Consider the following 26,751-nt stretch of genomic DNA (forward strand, 5'->3'; position numbering starts at 1 on the left):
TCTGACAAAAGGTTACTCTTGGCTAGGCATACCATGCATGTCTATGGTGGGACAGTAGAGATAACTGTAGAACGAACACAGTTGTATGGCCACCTCTCTAAGCAGTACTAGCAATAGATAAGAGAATGTGTAACAAGGTGGCACAGTGTGGTAATCGTGGGCGAGTCTTCTGAGCAACCTTCAGCGAGCACCCCGGCACCTCGCACATGAATAAACGGATAGAGTCAGTGCTTTTAAATAAAACCAACTTTACTGACAGATTGCAGTGTACAGGCAGGTGCAGCAGATATTCTCAGGCCTAGGTCTTATGCAGGGACAATAAGCCGTTTCTCTACCTTCAGACTCAGTTTATCACAGCAGGCAGACTTTCACCTTCAGCACACCCTCTGTCCTGGTTGCCGCTTGTCCTAGGGAAGCTGTGCTACTCGGATAAGGCTCCTATCCCTTTTCCACAGTCCCTGTTCTCTCTCGCTGTGCTACTCGGATATTGATATATATATGTACATCCCTTTCCCACAGCCTCTGTTTGGTCCTCAGCTCCTGCTGAGGGCTGTCGGCACTCTCTCTCTCTCCCCCGTACCTTCTAACCCTGGCCTGGGTCTATGGCTGCTGGACTCTGCTTAGTGCCTAGTCTCTGTCCTCGGATCTCCGCACCTTCTAACCCTGGTTCAGGTCTCTGGCTGCCGGACTCTCTGGTACTCACATGGACCCTTGATGTCTCATGTACTGGCCTCTTCTCTGAGTGCATTTGCACCATCACTGGTCCTTGCTCATGGGCTTACGGCCCCACTGCCTCGACCTGTCCTCGGTCCTGACCTGTCACGAGCAGGTCCTCACTCGTGGGCTTACGGCCCCCACTGCCTCAACTCCTTCTTTGCGGGGACACCCCCATCTTCACATAAGCTCCCTTTCTCTGGAGCTCTTCTCTGACACCTTGTCCTGGGCATGGCCGCCCGGACACTGCCCCCTGACTTCCTGTCTCTAAGCTCACTGCCTCTGCTCCTCCCTGCCACGCTCCTCCCCCTGGCCAGCTCTGCCATGCTGCTGTAACTAGGCAACTACTGCACTGTACAATACAGGGAGAACACATAAAAGCATCAACATTACATTAGACATTACACTCACACAGGAACAACTACTGCTGCACGTGGGAATAATAACAGGGAAAAGTCCTTCTTAAAGGGGTGGTGGCGTCCTTCCCCCTTACAAATGTATGGAGGAAATATAATTCTGGGATCTCATCTGCCTTCGTAGGATCAACAAAACTTGTCATTATTATGTTTACTAATATACAGACACTCCTTAACACTGACATTGCAACACCAAGAGGGAACGTCCTGGAATTATGGAAATCACAGGATGGATAGACATGGTACTGGTATCGAAATGATGAAAAAATGGAAACAACATTGTCTTGATTTATTCATTATCTTCTTGGTGTTGCAATTTTGATGTTAAAGAGTATAAATACATATATTTAGCGTGTGAAATAAGTATTGAACACGTCACCAATTTTCTAAGTAAATATATTTTTGAAGGTGCTATTGACATGAAATTCTCACCAGACGTCGGTACTAACCCATCCAATCCACACAGGCAAGGAAATCAAACCATAGATGTCCATAAATTAAGTTACAGTATATGTAATAATGAGAAATAACACAGGAAGAAAGTATTGAACACGCTTACTGAAATTTAATTAATAATTCGTACAAAAGCTTTTATTGGTGATGACAGCTTCCAGACACGCCTCCTGTATGGAGAAACTAGTCGCATGCATTGATCAAGTGTGATTTTGTCCCATTCTTCCACACAAACACTCTTCAAATCCTGAAGGTTCTGAGGGCTCCTTCTATGAACTCTGAGCTTTAGTTCTTTCCAGAAATTTTCTGTTGGATTCAGGTCAGGTGATTGGCTGGGCCATTCTAGAAGCTTTATTTTCTTTCTCTGAAACCAATTGAGACTTTTCTTGACTGTGTGTTTCTGATCATTGTGTTGCTGAAATGTCCACCCTCGTTTCATCTTCATCATCCTGGTAAATGGCAGCAGATTTTTATCAAGAATGTCTCGGTAAAATGAAGTAAAATTAAGTTTGCCAGTGCCATATGTTGAAAAATAGCCCCACACCATGATGTTCCCATCACCAAACTTTACTGTTGGTATGGTGCTTTTGGGGTGATATGCAGTGTCTTTTGGCCTCCAAACATGGTGTGAATTATGGCATCCAAAAAGTTCAATTTTGGTCTCCATTGACCAGACTTTATTCTGCCAGTATTTCAATGGCTTGTCTAAATGTTGTTGAGAAAAATTTAAACATGCTTGAGCATGCTTTTTGTTCAGCAATGGAGTCTTGAGTGGTGAACGTGCATATGTGGCACCCTGCTACCACAGGTACCACAGGACCCAAAAGGATGCATGGACGGACTTCTCCACAAGAGGCCCTCATTACATCACAGACACCTCCACCCTTCCACCTCATACCACCAGAGGGAGCCCTGTTAGGGATATATATACTGGAGGGTGGACCTGCTCCTGGGCCTCCTACAGCACCATCCGTCCCCAGCCACGTACACCCTGGAGCAGCTGCTAAGCCCGGAACCTCCACCCCCAGGCGCCGACTCCGCGGACCTCCTGCTCTGCTCCCTCCCGGAACTGCCAGCCCCGGCACCTGAGTGGGTGTACGGAGCGCCCTCTTTCGACTGGTCCGCAAAATACGAGGACCAGCAACAGCTCCCTCTAGTCCCTGCACCAGCGCCCCCGGCTGCCCGCCAAGAAGGAGAAGAATTTAGGTGGGACAACCGGGGGGGGGGGGACCTGATGGGGTTTCCTCAGGAGACGCAGGCCCAAGCCCTGCAGAGGGAGGGATTCTGCAGGCTGGAACTCCTGTAGCTAGCAAAGGAGCGGCGCACCCGGCGGGTGCGCTCGGAGCAATTAGAGGCCAGAAACAAGGTCGCCAAAGCTCAAGTACGCCAAAATGAGTCCATTCGGCCTAGTCCCCGAGAGGAGGGACTAATAGTCAAGTTCAACCAAGAAGCCGGATGGGGCTTTATTCGCGACCCAGAATTCGATCGAGACATTTTTGTAAACAGGCGGGATGTCGAGTCCCACCTACAACAAGGACACCCTGACCGAAATTTATACCCTGGTGACTATGTCTCATACACCAGGCACTATGGGGAACGCGGGTGGTATGCCCTCCGAGTCCATCGCGAGTTTAAGGAGGACGAGGACATGCCCCTACAGCTTGAGGCTGATGACCCGGCCGGGTCAGTCGGCGAGCACCAGGAATACCCCCGGCGGGGACACCACAACTAAGCCAAAGTGAGTGGACACATTGTAAAATAGTTACCCGTAAGGGTACAGTACAGAAAAATTGTTTATGTGTGTGAACTGAAAAAATAATTATGTGTGCATTTAGTTACCCGTGAGGGTATAAAGACTTGTAGGCTGAGGACTGTGAGCAGCCAAAAACTTTCCTTTGTACATAGTTGCACTTATTAAAGTGCCCTCAATTGGATTTATATCTGCAACAAAAGACCACTGAACAAAAACCCGTTTGGCGTGGCCGAAAACGTGGTCCAACACCTGGATCACTTATGCCCTGTAGCCACGCCCAGGGCCTACGTTGAGGGTTTTCAGACGGGTCCCTCATGCTGCTCATGTTACACCTTCACCAGTGAGATTGACACCTGGTATTGGGACTCACTGTTACTTTGATGAGCTGTTTGAAAATCTTCTATGTGCTATTGTTATCATAATTGTTGTTATTACCTGTTTTACAGAAATGCTTCAGTCCAGGAGTACTGAGTTGTACTAGGGGGGAATGTGGCACCCTGCTACCCCAGTACCACAGGACCCAAAAGGGTGCATGGACGGACTTCTCCACAAGAGGCCCTCATTACATCACAGACACCTCCACCCTTCCACCTCATACCACCAGAGGGAGCCCTCTTAGGGATATATATACTGGAGGGTGGAGTTGGGCAGGCAGTGTGTGCTGGCACGTCAGATCAGTGAAGAAGCAGCATGTGAGCTGCTGTGCTGAGGGCCAGCCAGGGCCTAAAGCACATGCTGAAGCCTTGGGGCCTAGAGCAGGGCCGGAGGCAAGGAGAAGAGTGAGAAGAGTTAAGGGGGCAGAGGAGCGTCTGAAGCTCACCCCAAAACACAATCCGGACACCGGGTCCGCGCCTACAGGGTTCTCTACACCCAGTAGGGACAACCGGCATACCAGGAGGCTTCCAGACCCCTTGTCATCCTGAAGCTACCATCAGTAACAGGACTAGAAACCACGAAGGCCCCGGCGTCCAGGGATAGTGGTTGCCAAGGAAAAGTCCTACTACCAAGCGGTCAGGTGAGAGAGCAACACAACATAGAAGCTAGGCCAAGTTACAGGTGGGCCAGAAGCTTAGAGAGGGGAAGAAACGGATCAGGAGGCCTTATACCCGCTCACTGGGGAGAGTCCTGAAGTGCACCCTTCCTAGCAAGTACACTGGACCATACCTGCCGTTACACCAGTAAGGGTACTGAAACAAATCCCCTGTGTGTGTGTCCGTCATTCCCCCTGACCCGACCGGGCCATCTCTCACCTGCATCCCATCTATCAACTCTGCCCCGGGGGCCCCCTACGCCTGTGGGGAGCAGAAACATCCCAGCTGCCATCCCATCACCCCCGGAGGTCTGCCGAAGCGCTGGTAACTATTACCAGAAACCACAGGTGGCGTCACGAGACAAACTGTTAACAAAAACACTGAAACCCCTTTTAAAGAGTGACCCAGAGGACGGGCCCAGGAGCCGACAGCCGCGACATCCCAAGGAGGTAAAGGCCCGGGTACCGAGTTTCCCCCATATCCCCCTGGGCGAGACACATACAGGCCATGGAGGTTGAGTGCATTACTGTTTTCTTTGAAACATTTGTATCTGCTGATTCCTGGTCTTTCTGTAGCTCTCGACAGGTGGTCGTTAGCTCTTGGACAACTACTCTGATAATTCTTTTCACTCCTCTGTCTGAAATCTTTTGTGAAGCACCTGGTCGTGGTGAAATTATGTTCTTTTCACTTCCAGATTATGGCTACAACAGTGCTCAATAGAACCGTTCCGTAGCTTAGAAACTCTTCTGTCAATGCCATCAGTATGTTTTGCAACAATAAGTTTGCGAAGGTCTTGAGACCGCTCACTATTTTTACCCATCATGAGATGTTTCTTGTGTGGCACCCTGGTAGTGAGACACCTTTTAATAGGCCATCAGCTGAACCAGCTGATATTATTTTTCACTAAGTGGCAGGATTGCTTTCTTATTACTTATAGATTTCAGTTGATGTCACGACTAGTGTTGAGCAAATTTGTTCGGGATTTCAAATTCGTGTTCGTGTTCGGGGTTCCGGCTTGTTCGCAGCAAAAATTCGGCTCCGCTCACGAACATCCCTGAATTGCCACGCTGTCAGATGTCTAAGTGACAGAGTGGCAAATCAGGGATGTTTGTGGGTGGAGCCGATTTTTTGGCACGAACAAGCCGAAACCCCGAACACGAACCCGAATTTAAAATGCCGAACAAATTCGCTCAACACCAGTCATGACTTTCTATGGCTTTTTGCACCACTCTTGCTTCACGTGTTCAATACTTTTTCCCTATGTCATTTCTCATTATTACACATACCGTATTTTTCGGACCATAAGACGCACTTTTTTCCTCCAAAATTTTGGAGGAAAATGGGGGGTGCGTCTTATAGTCCGAATGTTGTATATGGGTGTATAATGGGTGTATATTTATGTGGGGTGTGGGGGGAGCGGTATCGGTGGAGGAGCGGGGCACAGGAGGCAGCAGTATGCATGGTCCCCCTAATCCCCATCAGGCTGCACATTAAAAAAAAATAAACACTCATACTCACCTTTCTTCTCTCCTCCAGCGCTGCGTCCGGTCTGCCTGCACTGATCTCTCCATGTGAGCCGCGCATGACGTCACTGCCATGCGCGGCTCACATGGAGAGATCAGCTGCCAGAAGTCACTGCTCCCCACGCCGGGTCTGTGTGCGCGGGGAGCAGTGACTTCACTCTCCTTCATAGCCGGAACACAGTGTAGCCGCGCTGCGGCTGCTGCCGGCTATCTCCTGTGCCCGCTGTTAAATGGCATGAATATTCAACTTCTCTCCACGCCTATGGGCGTGGGGAGGGGGTGAATATTCATGCCCTTTAATGAGCGGGCACAGGAGATTGCCGGCAGCAGCCGCAGCGCGGCTACACTGTGTTCCGGCTATGAAGGAGAGTGAAGTCACTGCTCCCCGCGCACACAGACCCGGCGTGGGGAGCAGTGACTTCTGGCAGCTGATCTTTCCATGTGAGCCGCGCATGGCAGTGACGTCATGCGCGGCTCATATGGAGAGATCAGTGCAGGCAGACCGGACGCAGCGCTGGAGGAGAGAAGAAAGGTGAGTATGAGTGTTTATTTTTTTTTTATGTGCAGCCTGATGGGGATTAGGGGGACCATGCATACTAGGACAGGGATTAGGGGTGCCATGCATACCAGACAGGGATTAGGGGTGCCATGCATACCAGGATAGGGATTAGGGGTGCCATGCATACCAGGACAGGGATGAGGGGTGCGATGCATACCAGGACAGGGATGAGGGGTGCCATGCATACCAGGACAGGGATTAGGGGTACCATGCATACCAGGACAGGGATGAGGGGTGCCATGCATACCAGGACAGGGATGAGGGGTGCCATGCATACCAGGACAGGGATGATGGGTGCCATGCATAACAGGATTGGGGATGAGGGGTGCCATGCATACCAGGATAAAGATGAGGGAGCCATGCATATCAGGATAGGTATGAGGGGTGCCATGCATACCAGGATGGAGGGATGCCAGGCATACCAGGATGGGGATGGGGACCACATATAAAAGGAAGGGGGGCGGCATATATACCAGGATGGGGGATATTGTCAGAATTGGGGGACATTACCCCTATACCAGTGTCAGCACAAGACCCCCTCCCCCTTAAAAGTGCATCATGACCACATTTTTTGCTTAAATTTTTATTTTTTTATTTTCCTCCTCTAAAACCTAGGTGCGTCTTATGGTCCGGTGCGTCTTATAGTCCGAAAAATACGGTAACTTATTTTATGGACTTCTATGGTTTGATTTCTTTGCCTTTTTTCTTAAGCAAGATAGTTAAAATATAACATTTATTAGATATCTATTAAAATTTTTCCTTCATTTGGCTTTTTTTACTTGAAGGAAAAATTTTAATATATATATAATAAATGTTATATTTTAACTATCTTGCTTAAGAATTTTGATTAATCTGGTGGTTACCCAGATAGCTTGTTATATATTGATTTCTTTGCCTGCGTCGATTGGATGGGTTGTTACCAACATCTGGTGAGAATTTCATCTCAAGAACACCGTTAGAAATATATTTACTCAAAAAATTGGTGACATTTTCAATACTTATTTCACCCGCTGTATATATTGTAGCATAGCTGGTAAGGACAGGGTTAAATTCCAGCTCTGCAGTGTTTGATTAGAAGCACCTGCAGTGTTTCTCTAAGAAGCAGGAAGTAGATTCATTGCCTGGCAGTCTCCTGAGGGAGTGGCAGTCTGCTAGATGAAGCAGAGTCCAATGTGCTGTTGGTGAGCGAACAGCCAAAATGTGAACTGTAGCTGAGAGAGAGACATGCCTGGGTTTCTCTCTGAATGGAGACTGCGCTAAACAGCCTGTTTGTGAGAGCTGCAGGGAACCATGTGGAAGCTGTAGCCTGTTCAGTGTGAACTGTGTCTGGAGATGAACACTCCTGTTTGGCACTGAAAGCTGCTGGAGCTCGGGCTGAAGGGCATACCGTGCCTCCTCTGTGTATGAAGTCTGCTCTGGGAGAAAGGACTGTAATCTCATTGGGTGAACCCGCACTGACATATATGTGATCATGATTAAACGCACAGGCCTGGACAAAGCTAGGGATTTATGTTTAAGATTTTGAGATTTTGTTTTGGAACTACGCAATCTGTGGAAAGCAATAAAAGCTGCACGTATATATATATCTATATCTATATATATATATATATATATATATATATATATATATATATAGATATAGATATATATATCTATATAGATATATATCTATATATATATACAGTACAGACCAAGAGTTTGGACACACCTTCTCATTTAAAGATTTTTCTGTATTTTCATGACTGTGAAAATTGTACATTCACACTGAAGGCATCAAAACTATGAATTAACACATGTGGAATTATATACTTAACAAAACAGTGTGAAACAACTGAAAATATGTCTTATATTCTAGGTTCTTCAAAGTAGCCACCTTTTGCTTTGATGACTGCGTTTCACACTCTTGACATTCTCTTGATGAGCTTCAAGAGGTAGTCACCGGAAATGGTTTTCACTTCACAGGTGTGCCCTGTCAGGTTTAATAAGAGGGATTTCTTGCCTTATAAATGGGGTTGGGACCATCAGTTGTGTTGTGCAGAAGTCAAGTGGATACTAGTGTTGAGCGAACATGCTCGACACTGCTCGGTACTCGCCCGATCATCACGCTACTTGGGATGTTCGGCGAACACCGAGCATTTCCGGGTTACTCGGGCGGGAGCTCGGGTCTCCGCCCTGCATGTTTGGCGCTCTTTACAGAGCCAATGAACATGCAGGGATTGCCAGCCAGTCACTGTAATGCTGCAGCCATGTTGGTTGTGGGCATTACAGTGATTGGCTGGCCGCACAGCGTCACCTCGAGTATTTAAAACGGGGCGCTGCCATCTTGGACACAGTCGCTCCGGATTAGACAGTGTAGGGACAGCGCTGCTGATTTAGGGAGAGATATAAACTGCGAAATAGTTAGTGTAGGGTCTGTAAAGGCTGCCAGAAAAAACAAACAGTCCTTTTCAGGACTAATATCCATCCCAGATACCAGGCAGGCAGGCTGTATAGGAGACACAGTGGTTATACCAGCAAACGCTGCATTACAGTCCTGTGTGCTCCTGTGGCTGAAATTGCTGGACTTAGCACCAGGTGTCGGGGGCCAGGAAAAATCCTTTTTTTTTCATCTAAATCCTCCTTTTTTTTTCCTCCTTCACACTGTACAAATACCCGTCTTATTAACCTTTTGGTGTGCCCCCCCCCCCCCAAAAAAAAAAAAGCATGTCTCCGATTTTTCAGACACAAATATAACTGTTGAAAATAGTCTGGTGTAGGCTAGAGAAACAGAAGTGTTGTTTTGCACTTCCACAGTTCAAACCTCTGTATTATCCATTTTGGGCCATTTGTATCTAAAAAAAAAAAACAGTTTGAGTGTGTCGCTCACTGTTCAGCCGCAAATATCTCTATTTAAAAAAGTGTGGTATACCCCAGTAAACAATAACTGTGGTTTTGCCATCCCACGGTAAAAAATCTCTATTATTCAGCTTTTGGTAGTTTTTTCCGTAAAGAAAAACAGTAGTGTCTCCTGACTGTTGTGACACAAAAATATATCTGTTGAAAATAGTCTTGTGTAGGCCCGACATCCCAGTGTGGTTTCGCAGTTCCACGGGTCAAATTGCTGTACTATCCAGTTTTGGGCCTTTGGTATCTAAAAAAAAAGCAGTTTGAGTGTGTCGCTCACTGTTCAGCCGCAAATATCTCTATTTAAAAAAGTGTGGTATACCCCAGTAAACAATAACTGTGGTTTTGCCATCCCACGGTAAAAAATCTCTATTATTCAGCTTTTGGTAGTTTTTTCCGTAAAGAAAAACAGTAGTGTCTCCTGACTGTTGTGACACAAAAATATCTGTTGAAAATAGTCTTGTGTAGGCCCGACATCCCAGTGTGGTTTTGCAGTTCCACGGGTCAAATCGCTGTACTATCCAGTTTTGGGCCTTTGGTATCTAAAAAAAAAGCAGTTTGAGTGTGTCGCTCACTGTTCAGCCGCAAATATCTCTATTTAAAAAAGTGTGGTATACCCCAGTAAACAATAACTGTGGTTTTGCCATCCCACGGTAAAAAATCTCTATTATTCAGCTTTTGGTAGTTTTTTCCATAAAGAAAAACAGTAGCGTCTCCTGACTGTTGTGACACAAAAATATATCTGTTGAAAATAGTCTTGTGTAGGCCCGACATCCCAGTGTGGTTTCGCAGTTCCACGGGTAAAATCGCTGTACTATCCAGTTTTGGGCCTTTGGTATCTAAAAAAAAAGCAGTTTGAGTGTGTCGCTCACTGTTCAGCCGCAAATATCTCTATTTAAAAAAGTGTGGTATACCCCAGTAAACAATAACTGTGGTTTTGCCATCCCACTGTAAAAAATCTCTATTATTCAGCTTTTGGTAGTTTTTTCCTTAAAGAAAAACAGTAGTGTCTCCTGACTGTTGTGACACAAAAATATATCTGTTGAAAATAGTCTTGTGTAGGCCCGACATCCCAGTGTGGTTTCGCAGTTCCACTGGTCAAATCGCTGTACTATCCAGTTTTGGGCCTTTGGTATCTAAAAAAAAAAGCAGTTTGAGTGTGTCGCTCACTGTTCAGCCGCAAATATCTCTATTTAAAAAAGTGTGGTATACCCCAGTAAACAATAACTGTGGTTTTCCTCTGCCATGGTTCTAATCTACTCTTTATTACCCTTTTTCCATTGATAGTGCAAGTGTAAGCTATTTTACTTCATTTACAATGGGCAAGGCACGTGGCAAGGGACGTGGAAGTGGACGTTCTGGTGATGGTTCGTGCAGAGGACGGGGCCGTGGCCAAGGTGAAAATGTGCCACAACCAACAGCCACATCTTCTCGCTCCCACTTCTTGACTGAATTACTAGGGAAGCACAGAACAACACCTGTATTGAGAACTGATCAGTGTGAACAGGTTATTAATTGGATAGCAAATAATACTTCCAGTTACCTGGGCACCACCACCTCCGGTCTGTCTTCCACACGGTCAACCCTTAGTAGCCGTGAGTCTCGACCGCATACTCCTCCTCACCCTGATGCTCCTTCCTCCCACCATGCCGAGTGTCGTCAGACAGCAAGTGATCCCACACTTGGACACTCTGAAGAGCTGTTCACTGGTCCATTTCCATATTTGGGCCCCTCGCCTGATACTCTTGAAGTGGTGGAAGAGGAAATCCCATGTTGCGATGCCCAAATATTTGAACAGCCACGGCCACAGGAAGTCGACGTTGGCAATCTGTCACAAGAGGTGGACGATGACGAGACACAATTGCCAGGAAGTGAGGAGGAGGATCGTGGTGCGCAAGTGGAAGAGGAGGAAGTGGTGGATGATCTAGTAACTGACCCAACGTGGAAGGAGGACATGCAGAGTGAGGCCCGCAGCACACAGGGGGAGGGAGGCAGAGTACCCCAACAGGCAGGAAGAAGCAGTGTGGTGGCCGCAGACAGAAGGCAGGCAACCGTTCCCCGTAACACCAACACGAGGGACTTTGCCAGTACAAGCGGTAGGTCTTCCAGAGTCTGGAATTTTTTTAAAGACTCTGCTGATAACCCTAAAAAGGCCATATGTTCCAACTGCCATGCCAGCATTAGCAGGGGTGACAAAACTACCAGCCTGACCACCACCAGCATGATCAGGCACATGGCAGCAAAGCACCCGACTTTGTGGGGCGAAACCCAGGGTCCACGACCAGTGTCAGCGGGTGTCACCACTGCTTCTTCCACTGTTGTGCGTGCAATAGAACCCCCTGTTTTGTGTGCAAGGCAATCCCCTGTCCATACTGCATGTAAAGATGCCCCCTCCTCTCAGTCTTCACTTGTTATGGCAGTTTCTCAAGAAACAGCATCAACGTCCACATCCCACGGCAGCGTTCAATTGTCCATATCCCAGACCTTTGAACGAAAGCGGAAATTCGCAGCTAACGCCCCACTGGCCACAGTCCTAAATTCGCACATTTCACGACTGCTTGCATTGGAAATGCTGCCTTTTAGGCTGGTGGAGACGGAATCCTTCCGCAATCTTATGGCGGTGGCCGTCACTCGGTCCCCAGCCAACACTATTTTGCCCGGTGTGCCATCCCCGCACTACACAAGCACGTGTCCCAAAACATCTGCCGTGCCCTCAACAATGCAGTTACTGGGAGAGTCCACCTGACAACGGACACGTGGACAAGTGCTTGTGGCCAGGGATGGTACATCTCTCTGACGGCACACTGGGTAAACATAATGGAAGCCGGGACCCAGTCGGACCTTGGGACGGAACACATCCTCCCCACACCGAGGATTGCGGGCCCTATGTCAGTCAGAGTTGCCCCCACAGTGTACAGCTCCTGCGCATCCTCCTCCTCCTCCTCCTCCTCATGTTCAGCCTCCATCTCAGATATCACCACATCAGTTACAAGCTGGAAGCATTGCAGTACTGCCTCCGCCAAGCGGCAACAGGCTGTGCTGAAACTCATAAGCTTAGGTGATAAACCTCACACTGCTTGTGAGTTGTGGACAGCTGTGAAAGAGCAGGCAGATCTGTGGCTGAGACCGCTGAACCTACATCCCGGCATGGTCGTGTGTGACAATGGCCGTAACCTGGTGGCGGCTCTGAGGCGAGGTGAGATCACACACGTACCATGCCTGGCTCATGTGCTTAACCTCGTGGTTCAGCGGTTTCTTAAATCGTACCCCAAGTTGCCAGATCTGCTCGTGAAAGTACGCCGCCTGTCAGCTCATTTTCGCAAGTCGGCTACAGCTTCCGCCACCCTTGCTGTGTTGCAGCAGCTTTTCCAGCTTCCGGCACACCGACTGGTGTGTGATGTCCCCACACGTTGGAACTCTACCCTCCACATGTTGCAAAGGATTTGTGAGCAGAAGAGAGCAGTTGTGGAGTGCCAGCTGCAACAAGGCCGTCGATATTCAGGTCAGACTCCACACATAAGACCTCAGGAGTGGACCTGGATGTCTGACATATGTACCATCCTGACAAACTTTGAGGAGGCCACCAAGATGGTGAGTGGCGATGACGCCATCATTAGCGTCAGCATTCCACTTGTCTGTCTTTTGCAACGCTCTCTGCAGAGAATTAAAGAGAAGGCATTGCAGCCAGAGTATGATGAGATGGATCAAGAAGCCGTAGCGGGCGATTACACACAGCCCAGCCTCATCTCATCCCAACGTGCGTTGGGGGACAATGAGGGAGAGGAGGAGGAGGAGGAGGATGAACAGGAGCTGCTATCATGCGTTGTAGACGGTAGTACCTGTACAAGTGTCATACCGTCGGTTCAGCGTGGGTGGCCTGAGGACGGGGGAGGAGGAAGAGGAGGAGGAGAGCATGGTCAGTCGTCATCTTGGTGAGGACACGGAAATCTTGCCCGTTACCAGTCTGGCACGCATGGCTGACTTTATGTTACGCTGCCTTAACCGTGACCCTCGCGTTGTCAAAATGTTGGGTGACAGTCATTACTGGTTGGTGACACTTGTAGACCCCCGCTACAAGGAGAACTTTCACTCTCTTATTCCTGAGGTGGAGAGGTCTACAAAAATGGGGCAATACCAGAAGACCCTTGCTGCAAAACTCTTAAAAAAATTCCCATCTGAACACGCTAGCGGCAGAGGTCACAGTTCGTTGCCCAACCAAGGCTTACAGGCGAGAGAGATGCAACTCCAATCCAGCAGAGGCAGGGGAACACTGTCAATGTTCTGGGACAGTTTTCTGACACCCGCCCAGCTTACAGGCCCTGAGGCGCAGGGTACTCTCACAAGGAGTGGAAAGTTTCAAAAGATGGTGAGGGAGTACCTTGCCGATCGTACCAGCGTCCTCCGTGATTCCTCTGTGCCTTTTAATTATTGGGCATCCAAGCTGGACACTTGGAATGAACTCGCTCTGTACGCCTTGGAGGTCCTGGCCTGCCCTGCCGCTAGCGTGTTATCGGAGCGTGTTTTTAGTGCCGCTGGGGGAATTATAACTGATAAGCGCACTCGCCTGTCAACTGACAATGCTGACAAGCTGACCCTTATCAAAATGAACAAGGGCTGGATTGGGCCAGACTTCTCATCACCACCAAATGACAGCAGAGTAACATAAAGTCAAATCCACTGTGTTATTTCGGGAGGTGTATTCACATGCACCGCTTCACACCCACACATGGGTATACGCTTCCTCGTTTCGGCTGTTTAATCTTCTTCTCCTTATCCTCAGCCTCCACCACCACTATACCACCAGGGTGCCAGCATTGCAAGTTCCTCCGTCCTTATTTTTGGCAGCTTTTGCTTGCAAGGCATAAGCAAATACTATGGGACACCCACTCCCCAACAATGGGACTTATGTTTGTAATATACTGTACTGCATGGCTCTTGTAAGGGGCATTGCAAGTTGCTCCGTCCTAATTTTTGGCAGCTTTTGCTGGGAAAGCATAAGCAAATACTATGGGACACCCTCTCCCCAATAATGGGACTTATGTTTGTAATATGCTGTACTGCATGGCTCTTGTAAGGGGCATTGCAAGTTGCTCCGTCCTAATTTTTGGCAGCTTTTGCTTGGAAAGCATAAGCAAATACTATGGGACACCCACTCCCCAATAATGGGACTTATGTTTGTAATATGCTGTATTGCATGGCTCTTGTAAGGGGCATTGCAAGTTCCTCCGTCCTTATTTTTGGCAGCTTTTGCTGGGAAAGCATAAGCAAATACTATGGGACACCCACTCCTCAATAATGGGACTTATGTTTGTAATATGCTGTACTGCATGGCTCTTGTAAGGGGCATTGCAAGTTGCTCCGTCCTAATTTTTGGCAGCTTTTGCTGGGAAAGCATAAGCAAATACTATGGGACACCCACTCCTCAATAATGGGACTTATGTTTGTAATATGCTGTACTGCATGGCTCTTTTAAGGGGCATTGCAAGTTGCTCCGTCCTAATTTTTGGCAGCTTTTGCTGGGAAAGCATAAGCAAATACTATGGGACACCCACTCCCCAATAATGGGACTTATGTTTGTAATATGCTGTACTGCATGGCTCTTGTAAGGGGCATTGCAAGTTGATCCGTCCTAATTTTTGGCAGCTTTTGCTGGGAAAGCATAAGCAAATACTATGGGACACCCACTCCCCAATAATGGGACTTATGTTTGTAATATGCTGTACTGCATGGCTCTTGTAAGGGGCATTGCAAGTTGCTCCGTCCTAATTTTTGTCAGTTTTTGCTTGGAAAGCATAAGCAAATACTATGGGACACCCACTCCCCAATAATGGGACTTATGTTTGTAATATGCTGTATTGCATGGCTCTTGTAAGGGGCATTGCAAGTTCCTCCGTCCTTATTTTTGGCAGCTTTTGCTGGGAAAGCATAAGCAAATACTATGGGACACCCACTCCTCAATAATGGGACTTATGTTTGTAATATGCTGTACTGCATGGCTCTTGTAAGGGGCATTGCAAGTTGCTCCGTCCTAATTTTTGGCAGCTTTTGCTGGGAAAGCATAAGCAAATACTATGGGACACCCACTCCCCAATAATGGGACTTATGTTTGTAATATGCTGTACTGCATGGCTCTTTTAAGGGGCATTGCAAGTTGCTCTGTCCTAATTTTTGGCAGCTTTTGCTGGGAAAGCATAAGCAAATACTATGGGACACCCACTCCCCAATAATGGGACTTATGTTTGTAATATGCTGTACTGCATGGCTCTTGTAAGGGGCATTGCAAGTTGCTCCGTCCTAATTTTTGGCAGCTTTTGCTGGGAAAGCATAAGCAAATACTATGGGACACCCACTCCCCAATAATGGGACTTATGTTTGTAATATGCTGTACTGCATGGCTCTTGTAAGGGGCATTGCAAGTTGCTCCGTCCTAATTTTTGTCAGTTTTTGCTGGGAAAGCATAAGCAAATACTATGGGACACCCACTCCCCAATAATGGGACTTGTGTTTGTAATATGCTGTACTGCATGGCTCTTGTAAGGGGCATTGCAAGTTGCTCCGTCCTAATTTTTGGCAGCTTTTGCTGGGAAAGCATAAGCAAATACTATGGGACACCCACTCCCCAATAATGGGACTTATGTTTGTAATATGCTGTACTGCATGGCTCTTGTAAGGGGCATTGCAAGTTGCTCCGTCCTAATTTTTGGCAGCTTTTGCTGAGAAAGCATAAGCAAATACCATGGGACACCCACTCCCCAATAATGGGAATTATATTTGTAATATGCTGTACTGCATGGTTCTTGTAAGGGATATTGCAAGTTGCTCCGTCCTAATTTTTGGCAGCTTTTGCTGGGAAAGCGTAAGCAAATACTATGGGACACCCACTCCCCAATAATGGGACTTATGTTTGTAATATGCTGTATTGCATGGCTCTTGTAAGGGGCATTGCAAGTTGCTCCGTCCTAATTTTTGGCAGCTTTTGCTGGGAAAGCATAAGCAAATACTATGGGACACCCACTCCCCAATAATGGGACTTATGTTTGTAATATGCTGTACTGCATGGCTCTTGTAAGGGGCATTGCAAGTTGCTCCGTCCTAATTTTTGGCAGCTTTTGCTGGGAAAGCATAAGCAAATACTATGGGACACCCTCTCCCCAATAATGGGACTTATGTTTGTAATATGCTGTACTGCATGGCTCTTGTAAGGGGCATTGCAAGTTGCTCCATCCTAATTTTTGGCAGCTTTTGCTTGGAAAGTATAAGCAAATACTATGGGACACCCACTCCCCAATAATGGGACTTATGTTTGTAATATGCTGTATTGCATGGCTCTTGTAAGGGGCATTGCAAGTTGATCCGTCCTAATTTTTGGCAGCTTTTGCTTGGAAAGCATATGCAAATACCATGGGACACCCACTCCCCAATAATAGGACTTATGTTTGTAATATGCTGTACTGCATGTGACGCGCCCCCTGGGCCGTGTGTACACGTGTGTGGGATTCCCGTTGCCGGGTCTCTGAGGTCTGTAGTCTCCGTGGCGGTGACCCGGTCCCGTGGCTCAGGCTGGTCAAACCAGTGGCAGTCTTTCTTAGGTTTTGAGGTTAATTGTCCGACTGCGCCACCCGTGGATTGCGGTCAGGGAGTACCACCGCTGCGAGGCAGACCGCTGAGGCTGGTGTTGTGTGCGCAGCATAGAATGGGATAACTCCCCTCGGGAGGAGTATAGCCTCAGGGCAGTGAGTGTGGATGATGGGGGTGATGGTGCACGAGCGCAGCAGGAATGACTCAGAGTCTTTGCAGTGCAGTTCAGGGTCTTTACTGATGATTATAAGGTAGACCCTCCCGGAAGTACTGGCTAGCATACGAGGCCTGGTCAGTCTGTGAGCAAGCAGGAGTTCCCCTGGCCAGGTGGAGTTGTAGGCCTCCCCGCCTGTCTGCACTCTTCCTGGCTACCTTGCTGTAAGCGGGTAGAAGTAGCCCACGTCCCTGAGTGTACCGTGTAGTGCTCACCCGTATGGCTGGTGACTTGGGGCCTTCTGTTAGCCTTCGCTCCACGACGGCGGTGCTGGTCCCTTGCTTGTGACTGAGCCTCCGGGCTTCTATGGCCAGAGGACCTGAAATCCCCTGCTGGCTGGTTTCTGCTGCTGGATATATAAGTCCTCACAGCTTTGGACTCCTGTGTCCGGTTCCTATTGTCCTCTGCCAGGGCGAGCTCTGCTCAGCTTCCAGCCCCTGGTCTTTAGCTCCTAGCTCCTACAGAGCTCCTTGCTGTTACTTTCCCTTGCTCTCACTCTGACTCTGACTGTTCTCTGACTCACTCAACCCCGCCCCAGATCCAGTTTATAAGGGCAGAATTCTCCCCTCCCAGGATTGGGGCAGGAGGATGTTGCATGTTTAAGGGATCCTGACCAGGAAACCTCCCACTTGCTCTCTGACGTAATATCTCTATTACTGTGGTGACCAGACCCCTGGGGTGCCACACATGGCTCTTGTAAGGGGCATTGCAGTTCCTCATAATTTTTGGAAAGCCTTCCATTCACTGCTTAGGCCAACAGTGCACGGGAGACCCAGTTGCTATAAATGGGAAAAAAGGTTTAGTTAACGCCTTCTGACCTCCATGTCATTTCCAAGGGGCATTGGAGTGGCTCCAAATTTTTGGTAGGCATTGCACTCACTGTATGCCCTATAACTGTGTAGCCGAAACGCTCCTTTTGTTACAGAAACATATCCTACAAGACATATCTGGTTGACTGGCCTGATATTGATGTGAATGGTCCCTGTTCCTCCTGCTCTTTCTCCTTTGCCACTACCTCATCCATCATTTATCACCTGAAGCTTTGTTTTAACGGGAGTCATAGAACTTGGATAGTAGCAGGAAAACATCCAGCAATCCTCGGAGGAGGTAGGATATGCGCCAAAACGCTGACCACCTCAGGCCTAGCCGCTACTACATACATGCTCTTGCATTACAACAAAACAAAGCAGATGCTAACTTCTATCATCCTCATCATGCTCCTCACCTTGGCACTCTCAACTCCCCTGATGGAGAAGCCAGGGCCCACCGGAGGAGTCTGATAGTCCGGTGGGCTCGGCCAATGCTGCCCTAAAGCAGGCCAGGCTAAGAAAAGTGTGGGAAAGGTTACCGGGACAAATAGGGGTGGCTGGGGACCGAGTATGGACACCCGGCCACCCCCTGGAGGCTGGGGAGCAAGCGGGGACACCCGGCCACCAGGCGGCTGGGGACTGAGTATGGATACCAGGCCGCCGACACAGCCATGGCGTGGTGGCCAGATTCCGCCTCCACATGCCTAAAAGGCCCAATTTAAAGTGCAAGCAAGCAAGCAGTATGGTATTGCAGCCTGGGGGTGGGTGGGTGGCAGGCTGCATACTTGCGCTTGCATTGCAAGGAATGGGAGAGGTACAATTAAACACTGCCCTGGGACAAGGACTTGAATGGGGATAGTTGCAAGTCTGCAACGACAGGTGCAAGGTGGGAGGCATCTTCGCATGTACCATGAACAGGGGTTTGGTATGCACACACTGCAGCGGAATAGGCTCTCCTTCCCACTAAATGCACTGGGGAGGGCACAGGTAATGTTTTGGTATACGCGCTTAATCTTATGTATAAGGCACACCAGGACAAATATGGGCGGCTGGGGACTGAGTATGGATACCTCGCTGCCGAAGCAGCCATGAGGTAGTGGCCAGCTTCGGCCTCCTCCAAACTAAAAGGCCCCATTTCAAGTGCAAGCTAGCAGTATGGAATTGCAGTCTGGGGGTGGGTGGGTGGCAGGCTGCACACTTTTACTTGCATCAAAAGAAAACATAGCAGATGCTAACTTCTGTCATCATCATCATGCTCCTCACCTTGGCACTCTCAACTCCACCGATGGAGAAGTCAGGGCCCACCGGAGGAGTCTGGTTCTCTGGTGGGCTCTTCCAATGCTGCCTAAAGCAGGCCGGGCTAAGAAAAGTGTGTGGGGGGGATGTTCCAAGGAGAAATAGGGGCGGCTGGGGACCGTTTATGGACACCCGGCTGCCCCCAGGCGGCTGGGGACCGTGCGTGGACACCCGGCCGCGGGGCGGCTGGGGACCGAGTATGGACACCCGGCCGCCGGGCGGCTGGGGACTGAGTATGGATTCCAGGCCGCCAACACAGCCATGGCGTGGTGGCCAGATTCCGCCTCCACATGCCTAAAAGGCCCAATTTCAAGTTCAAGCAAGCAAGCAGTATGGTATTGCAGCCTGGGGGGTGGGTGGGTGGCAGGCTGCATACTTGAGCTTGTATTGCAAGGAATGGGGGAGGTACAATTGAACACTGCCCTGGGACTAGAACTTGCATGGGGATAGTTGCAAGTCTGCATCTTCTGATGCGGTAAGGATCACTTATGATGGGCACACTTTTAGACAGTGACCTGGGAGTCAGAGATGCTTCCAGGGGTCTTCCCCATGCTGTTCCCTTGTCTTTTCAGCACTTTATGCATGTGTCACACAGCACATGGCCAGATAAGGTTGTAAAATGTTAAAATGACATTTCACGGCGAATGCATTTGTCATAGTTGAAAGCAATACAAAAGTGCAAAAACGCATAAAAAATGCTACTTGTGAACATAGCCGAAGGTGTGGAGGAGTATTTTTGTTTTTGGTCATTTATTTTAACTTATACACAAGTCTTTACCCTGGAAAGGATGTTCCTTAACATATTTCACAGGAAAAAAGTTTCACTTTCATTTTTGAACGTTTTATTGTGAGCCTGTAAAAGTGGCTTAATACCTCTGACCACGTTGTTGACAGCAGTGACCTGGGGGTCAGAAATTCTTCCTGGGGCGATCCCCATGCTGTCCCCATGTCATTTGAGCACTGTCACTATCGTTTTGGGCACTTGTTAGGCTTTTAAAAGACTGCCGGGGGTGCCACCGCAAAAATGCTCGAGTCTCCCATAGACTAACATTGGGCTCGTTGCTCGGGTCGAGCACCCGAGTATCACGGCAAGCTCGGCCCGAGCTTCGAGCACCCGAGCATTTTAGTGCTCGCTCAACACTAGTGGATACACAGCTGATAGTCCTACTGAACAGACTGTTAGAATTTGTATTATGGCAAGAAAAAAGCAGCTAAGTTAAAAAAAACGAGTGGCCATCATTACTTTAGGAAATGAAGGTCAGTCAGTCTGAAAAATTGGGCAAACTTTGAAAGTGTCCCCAAGTGCAGTTGCAAAAACCATCAAGCGCTACAAAGAAACTGGCTCACATGAAGACCACCCCAGGAAAGGAAGACCAAGAGTCACCTCTGCTTCTGAGGATAAGTTTATCCGAGTCACCAGCCTCAGAAATCAGGTTAACAGCAGCTCAGATTAGAGACCAGGTCAATGCCACACAGAGTTCTAGCAGCAGACACATCTCTACAACAACTGTTAAGAGGAGACTTTGTGCAGCAGGCCTTCATGGTAAAATAGCTGCTAGGAAACCACTGCTAAGGACAGGCAACAAGCAGAAGAGACTTGTTTGGGCTAAAGAACACAAGGAATGGACATTAGACCAGTGGAAATCTGTGCTTTGGTCTGATGAGTCCAAATTTGAGATCTTTGGTTCCAACCACCGTGTCTTTGTGCGACGCAGAAAAGGTGAACGGATGGACTCTACATGCCTGGTTCCCACCGTGAAGCATGGAGGAGGAGGTGTGATGGTGTGGGGGTGCTTTGCTGGTGACACTGTTGGGGATTTATTCAAAATTGAAGGCATACTGAACCAGCATGGCTACCACAGCATCCTGCAGCTGCATGCTATTCCATCCGGTTTGTGTTTAGTTGGACCATCATTTATTTTTCAACAAGACAATGACTCCAAACACACCTCCAGGCTGTGTAAGGGCTATTTGACCTAGAAGGAGAGTGATGGGGTGCTACGCCAGATGACCTGGCCTCCATATTCACCAGACCTGAACCCAATCGAGATGGTTTGGGGTGAGCTGGACCGCACAGTGAAGGCAAAAAAGCCAACAAGTGCTAAGCATCTCTGGGAACTCCTTCAAGATTGTTGGAAGACCATTTCCGGTGACTACCTCTTGAAGCTCATCAAGAGAATGCCAAGAGTGTGCAAAGCAGCTGCGGCGCCCCTGAGGGTTCGGTCACCACAGAGGTACTGCATCTCACCCAGAGGTGTGGTATCTCACTCTCAGATAGGAAGGAGTACAGCCCGGGACCCTAACACCTGCATCCAACACATACCCGCAGTGGGGGTAGGGCGAGATTGCTCCTAAGGGAGAGCACAGTCCCGGATCCCTAGCTGGGGGGCAGGAACTATGTAGTGGGTGTGGGGTGGAAGAAGTAGCTTAGGGGAGCACATGAGAGGAAGGTATATATAGAGAAGCCATCTTGTTGAGTTCAGTCAGTCAGATCAGAACAGCAGTGAGAGAGAACAGTCTACAGTGAGTGGAGCAGGGCTCTGCCGGAGCTCTGCTCAGGCAGAGGGCCTGAGGAGAGGCCCAGGACTGAAGAAAGAGGAGAGGGAGCAGGAAGGGCTCCAGGAACAGAAGAAGGGACCCCAGGGGTACGGGCAGTGCGAGAGGCCACCCGTACGCCCGAATCCACCAGAAGGTGGAGGGGTCAGGCCACACAAAGGGAACCGGTCCCTCAACTAGCGGAGGACTTTATGCCTTAACTAGAAACCGGAGGCTGCAGTATTTTATGTCCTGTAGCCAACAGTCCATATCAGTCTCACCAAGAAGGTAGCTATAGAGGACCCAGGGGACGGAACCGACGTCGCCCGACAAGGCCCGCAGGTACCGGATTGGGACACTTGGTATGAGGTGCAGGGAGACGGACAGAGAAAGGACACAGAAGGGGGTCCTGTTAAGTACTCCGGGGCTATCTGGGGGTTGCCCGAACCCCTCCCTGAGTAAGCGCAGCACGATGAGGGAAGTTACACAGGTACCTGTAACTTGGACTGCAATAACCGTGAGTAAAGATCCTGAGGACTGCATCCCATTGTCTCACTGATTATTGCTGCGCCATCAATCCCTGCACTACAACGCCCAGCATAACCCATAACATCTACACTGCCCTGGAGCTAAGCTCTACCTGTGGAGAGCCACACCATCCTTGCTGCAGTAACATCAGCTCCAGAGGGCTGCTCTGCAGCAGCGGCTCCCTTAGCCGCATACCACAGGTGTTGTCACGAACTTTATACAATCACCATAAATCCCCTATAAATAAACCCCTTTTTATTGACTGCCCTGGGTCACGGACCGGGTCACCGCCACTGTGACATCCCCCAGCATCTACCGGCCCGGCACCGGGTACCCCACTGCCCAGGGGGCGCGTCACAGCCATCAAAGCAAAAGGTGGCTACTTTGAAGAAGCTAGAATATAAGACATATTTTCAGTTGTTTCACACTTTTTTGTTAAGTATATAATTCCACATGTGTTAATTCATAGTTTTGATGCCTTTAGTGTGAATGTACAATTTTCATAGTCATGAAAATACAGAAAAATCTTTAAATGAGAAGGTGTGTCCAAACTTTTGGTCTGTACTGTATATATATATATATATATATATGTGTGTGTGTACAGTTCAGAGATTTTAATCACTTTTTTTTGCTATAACCACATTAACTAGTGCATTTCATAGTGCTTTCAGTGTAAAGAATCCTTATTTATATTGAGAATGGAATCCCCTATCTTTTACTTGTAAAGGCTCCAGACAGGTCAGATTAAAATCTGTACACCCTGCCAATTTTGGCCAAATATCTGATGTGTGTAGGGCCCTCCCAACTCTCCCACTAAAGGTTATGTCAGGAAAAAGAACAATTGGAACATTGGAATTTCAATCCTCAGATCCCTTGTGAGACCATATGCTGGTGCGGTTGGCCCTGGGTTCCTTCTAATGCAGGACAATGCCAGACCTCATGTGGCTGGAGTGTGTCAGCAGTTCCTGCAAGATGAAGGCATTGAAGCTATGGACTGGCCCGCCCGTTCCCCAGACCTGAATCCCATTGAGCACATCTGGGACATCAAGTCTCGCTCCATCCACCAACATCACGTTGCACCACAGACTGTTCAGGAGTTGGCAGATGCTTTAGTCCAGGTCTGGGAGGAGATCCACAGGAGACCATCCGCAACCTCATCAGGAGCATGCCCAGGCGTTGTAGGGAGGTCATACAGGCACGTGGAGGCCACACACAATACTGAGCCTCATTATGACTTGTTTTAAGGACATTACATCAAAGTTGGATCAGCCTGTAGTGTGTATTTCCACTTTAATTTTGGGGGTGACTCCAAATCCAGGCCTCCATTGGTTAATAAATGTGATTTCCATTGATGATTTTTGTGTGATTTTGTTGTCAGCACATTCAACTTTGTACAAAACAAAGTATTCAATGAGAATATTTCATTCATTCAGATCTAGGATGCGTTATATGAGTGTTCCCTTTATTTTTTTTGAGCAGTGTATATACAGTACAGACCAAAAGTTTGGACACACCGTCTCATTTAAAGATTTTTCTGTATTTTCATGACTTTGAAAATTGTACATTCACACTGAAGGCATCAAAACTATGAATTAACACATGTGGAATTATATACTTAACAAAAAAGTGTGAAACAACTGAAAATATGTCTTATATTCTAGGTTCTTCAAAGTAGCCACGTTTTTCTTTGATGACTGCTTTGCACACTCTTTGCATTCTCTTGATGAGCTTCAAGAGGTAGTCACCGGAAATGGTTTTCACTTCACAGGTGTGCCCTGTCAGGTTTAATAAGTGGGATTTCTTGCCTTATAAATGGGGTTGGGACCATCAGTTGTGTTGTGCAGAAGTCTGGTGGATACACAGCTGATAGTCCTCCTGAATAGACTGTTAGAATTTGTATTATGGCAAGAAAAAAGCAGCTAAGTAAAGAAAAACGAGTGGCCATCATTACTTTAAGAAATGAAGGTCAGTCAATGCGAAAAATTGGGAAAACTTTGAAAGTGTCCCCAAGTGCAGTTGCAAAAACCATAAATCGCTACAAAGAAACTGGCTCACTTGAGGACCGCCCCAGGAAAAGAGGACCAAGAGTCACCTCTGCTTCTGAGGATAAGATTATCCGAGTCACCAGCCTCAGAAATCGCAGGTTAACAGCAGCTCAGATTAGAGACCAGGTCAATGCCACACAGAGTTCTAGCAGCAGACACATCTCTTCAACAACTGTTAAGAGGAGACTTTGTGCAGCAGGCCTTCATGGTAAAATAGCTGCTAGGAAACCACTGCTAAGGACAGGCAACAAGCAGAAGAGACTTGTTTGGGCTAAAGAACACAAGGAATGGACATTAGACCAGTGGAAATCTGTGCTTTGGTCTGATGAGTCCAAATTTGAGATCTTTGGTTCCAACCACCGTGTCTTTGTGCGACTCAGAAAAGGTGAATGGATGGACTCTACATGCCTGGTTCCCACCGTGAAGCATGGAGGAGCAGGTGTGATGGTGTGGGGGTGCTTTGCTGGTGACACTGTTGGGGATTTATTCAAAATTGAAGGCATACTGAACCAGCATGGCTACCACAGCATCTTGCAGCGGCATGCTATTCCATCCGGTTTGCGTTTAGTTGGACCATCATTTATTTTTCAACAGGACAATGACCCCAAACACACCTCCAGGCTGTGTAAGGGCTATTTGACCAAGAAGGAGAGTGATGTGGTGCTACGCCAGATGACCTGGCCTCCACAGTCACCGAACCTGAACCCAATCAAGATGGTTTGGGGTGAGCTGGACCGCAGAGTGAAGGCAAAAGGGCCAACAAGTGCTAAGCATCTCTGGGAACGCCTTCAAGATTGTTGGAAGACCATTTCCGGTGACTACCTCTTGAAGCTCATCAAGAGAATGCCAAGAGTGTGCAAAGCAGTCATCAAAGCAAAAGGTGGCTACTTTGAAGAACCTAGAATATAAGACATATTTTCAGTTGTTTCACACTTTTTTGTTAAGTATATAATTCCACATGTGTTAATTCATAGTTTTGATGTCTTCAGTGTGAATGTACAATTTTCATAGTCATGAAAATACAGAAAAATCTTTAAATGAGATGGTGTGTCCAAACTTTTGGTCTGTACTGTATATATGTTAAGGGATCACTGCTTAAGCATCTTTTTTCCCAAACTGAGCAAGTCAAAATTTTCATCAATTCTCGACTCCCATTATATTAGGTAACTAACTAGTGAGATTTGCCGGACCCCTATGGGAGGACCCCCGTGGGAGCTGTAATGAAAGCTGTGCTCATTATCACTCAGCTTTTCTAGTGTCACATATAGCTGAGAAAAAGCTGACAATTATTTGTAACAGCCTGCCAGATGGAAACCACAAAGCTTTCTATTTACTGGTGATTAATATTATTCATTATTTTAGGACGGTAAGTTCTGTAAGTTACTGGCCACAGTAGTATTAATGTGTTTCCTTTCTTCCAGCTCTATTTATGAAGAAATTGACACCGCATCATGGAAACCAATGAAGCGTTCCAGCTAGTTCTCTCTGCATGGTAATAACCCTTATGTTTCTGTTCTTTAATGTACCTTTGTATTTGTGGCAGGATTTCAGCAAATTCAGACCAACATAACTAATATGAAATTGCAAAAAAGAAACAGCGCCATTCTAGTCCTTCCGCTGCTCCTGGTATTGCAGATCAACCATGGACAATTGAATTATTTAAAAATCATACAATGTGATGTTCTGGTTTTTATTTTTAGATTCTCTCACAGGTGAAGTGTACCTACGATAAAAATTACAGACCTCTCCATTCTTTGTAGGTGGGAAAACTTGCAAAATCGGCAGTGTATCTAATACTTATTTTCCCCAATGTACGTGTTTAAACATGGATGTGTGAAGGAGGGCCGATACATTGTTTGGCATAAAGTATTGGGATGCTGAAGAATTTTTAGACATGTTCATATAAGATAGGACTCCTTCACACATCCTTATAAAACATGTATGAGAAAAACCGGTACTGGTGTCATCTACGGATGGGGCATCAATGTAAAAGTAGTGGACAACTTCTTTAAGGTTTGTTCACACTGCATTTTTCTGCAATGAAAAACATGAAGAAACGCTCAGAAAACACTTGTAAAACTCTTCCTATTCACTTCTATTATACAAGGACTTGCAGTTCATATGTTCAGGCGTTTTCAAAAACGTCAAGCGCTTAAAAGAAGTGAGCTGAACTTTCTTCAGAGTTTTCCGCTATGAAGCCGTTCTATACTTTGTAATAGAAGCAAATGGGAAGGACTCCTGTAAGAGTTTTGGCCTAAAAAAACCCACTAGGCTACTATTTATTTCTTAATGGATTTAAACGTGTCCTCTACTTGCTGCTTATAATAAAGGATGTGACTATAACATATAGTGGAAAATAGTTCTTCATGAACACCAAGACCCTGGGGACACTGGACTGGTATTATCTCCAGCAT

At 47.5% G+C, this 26,751-nt stretch overlaps 1 protein-coding gene across 1 annotated transcript in view; it reads left to right on the forward strand.

The window, feature by feature from the left end:
- Positions 1-26,751, forward strand: part of TOM1L1 (target of myb1 like 1 membrane trafficking protein) — a 209,624-nt gene that overhangs the window by 176,439 nt on the left and 6,434 nt on the right. The window contains exon 15 of the mRNA XM_073684180.1: positions 25,759-25,829. Within this exon, the coding sequence (XP_073540281.1) occupies positions 25,759-25,816 (58 nt within the window). The 3' untranslated portion in view covers positions 25,817-25,829. The remainder of the gene's footprint in view (positions 1-25,758; positions 25,830-26,751) is intronic.

This window comes from Phyllobates terribilis, unplaced genomic scaffold (genome assembly GCF_046119375.1).
Source record: "Phyllobates terribilis strain yellow unplaced genomic scaffold, ASM4611937v1 Scaffold_5__5_contigs__length_657084704, whole genome shotgun sequence".
Classification (NCBI taxonomy): domain Eukaryota; kingdom Metazoa; phylum Chordata; class Amphibia; order Anura; family Dendrobatidae; genus Phyllobates; species Phyllobates terribilis.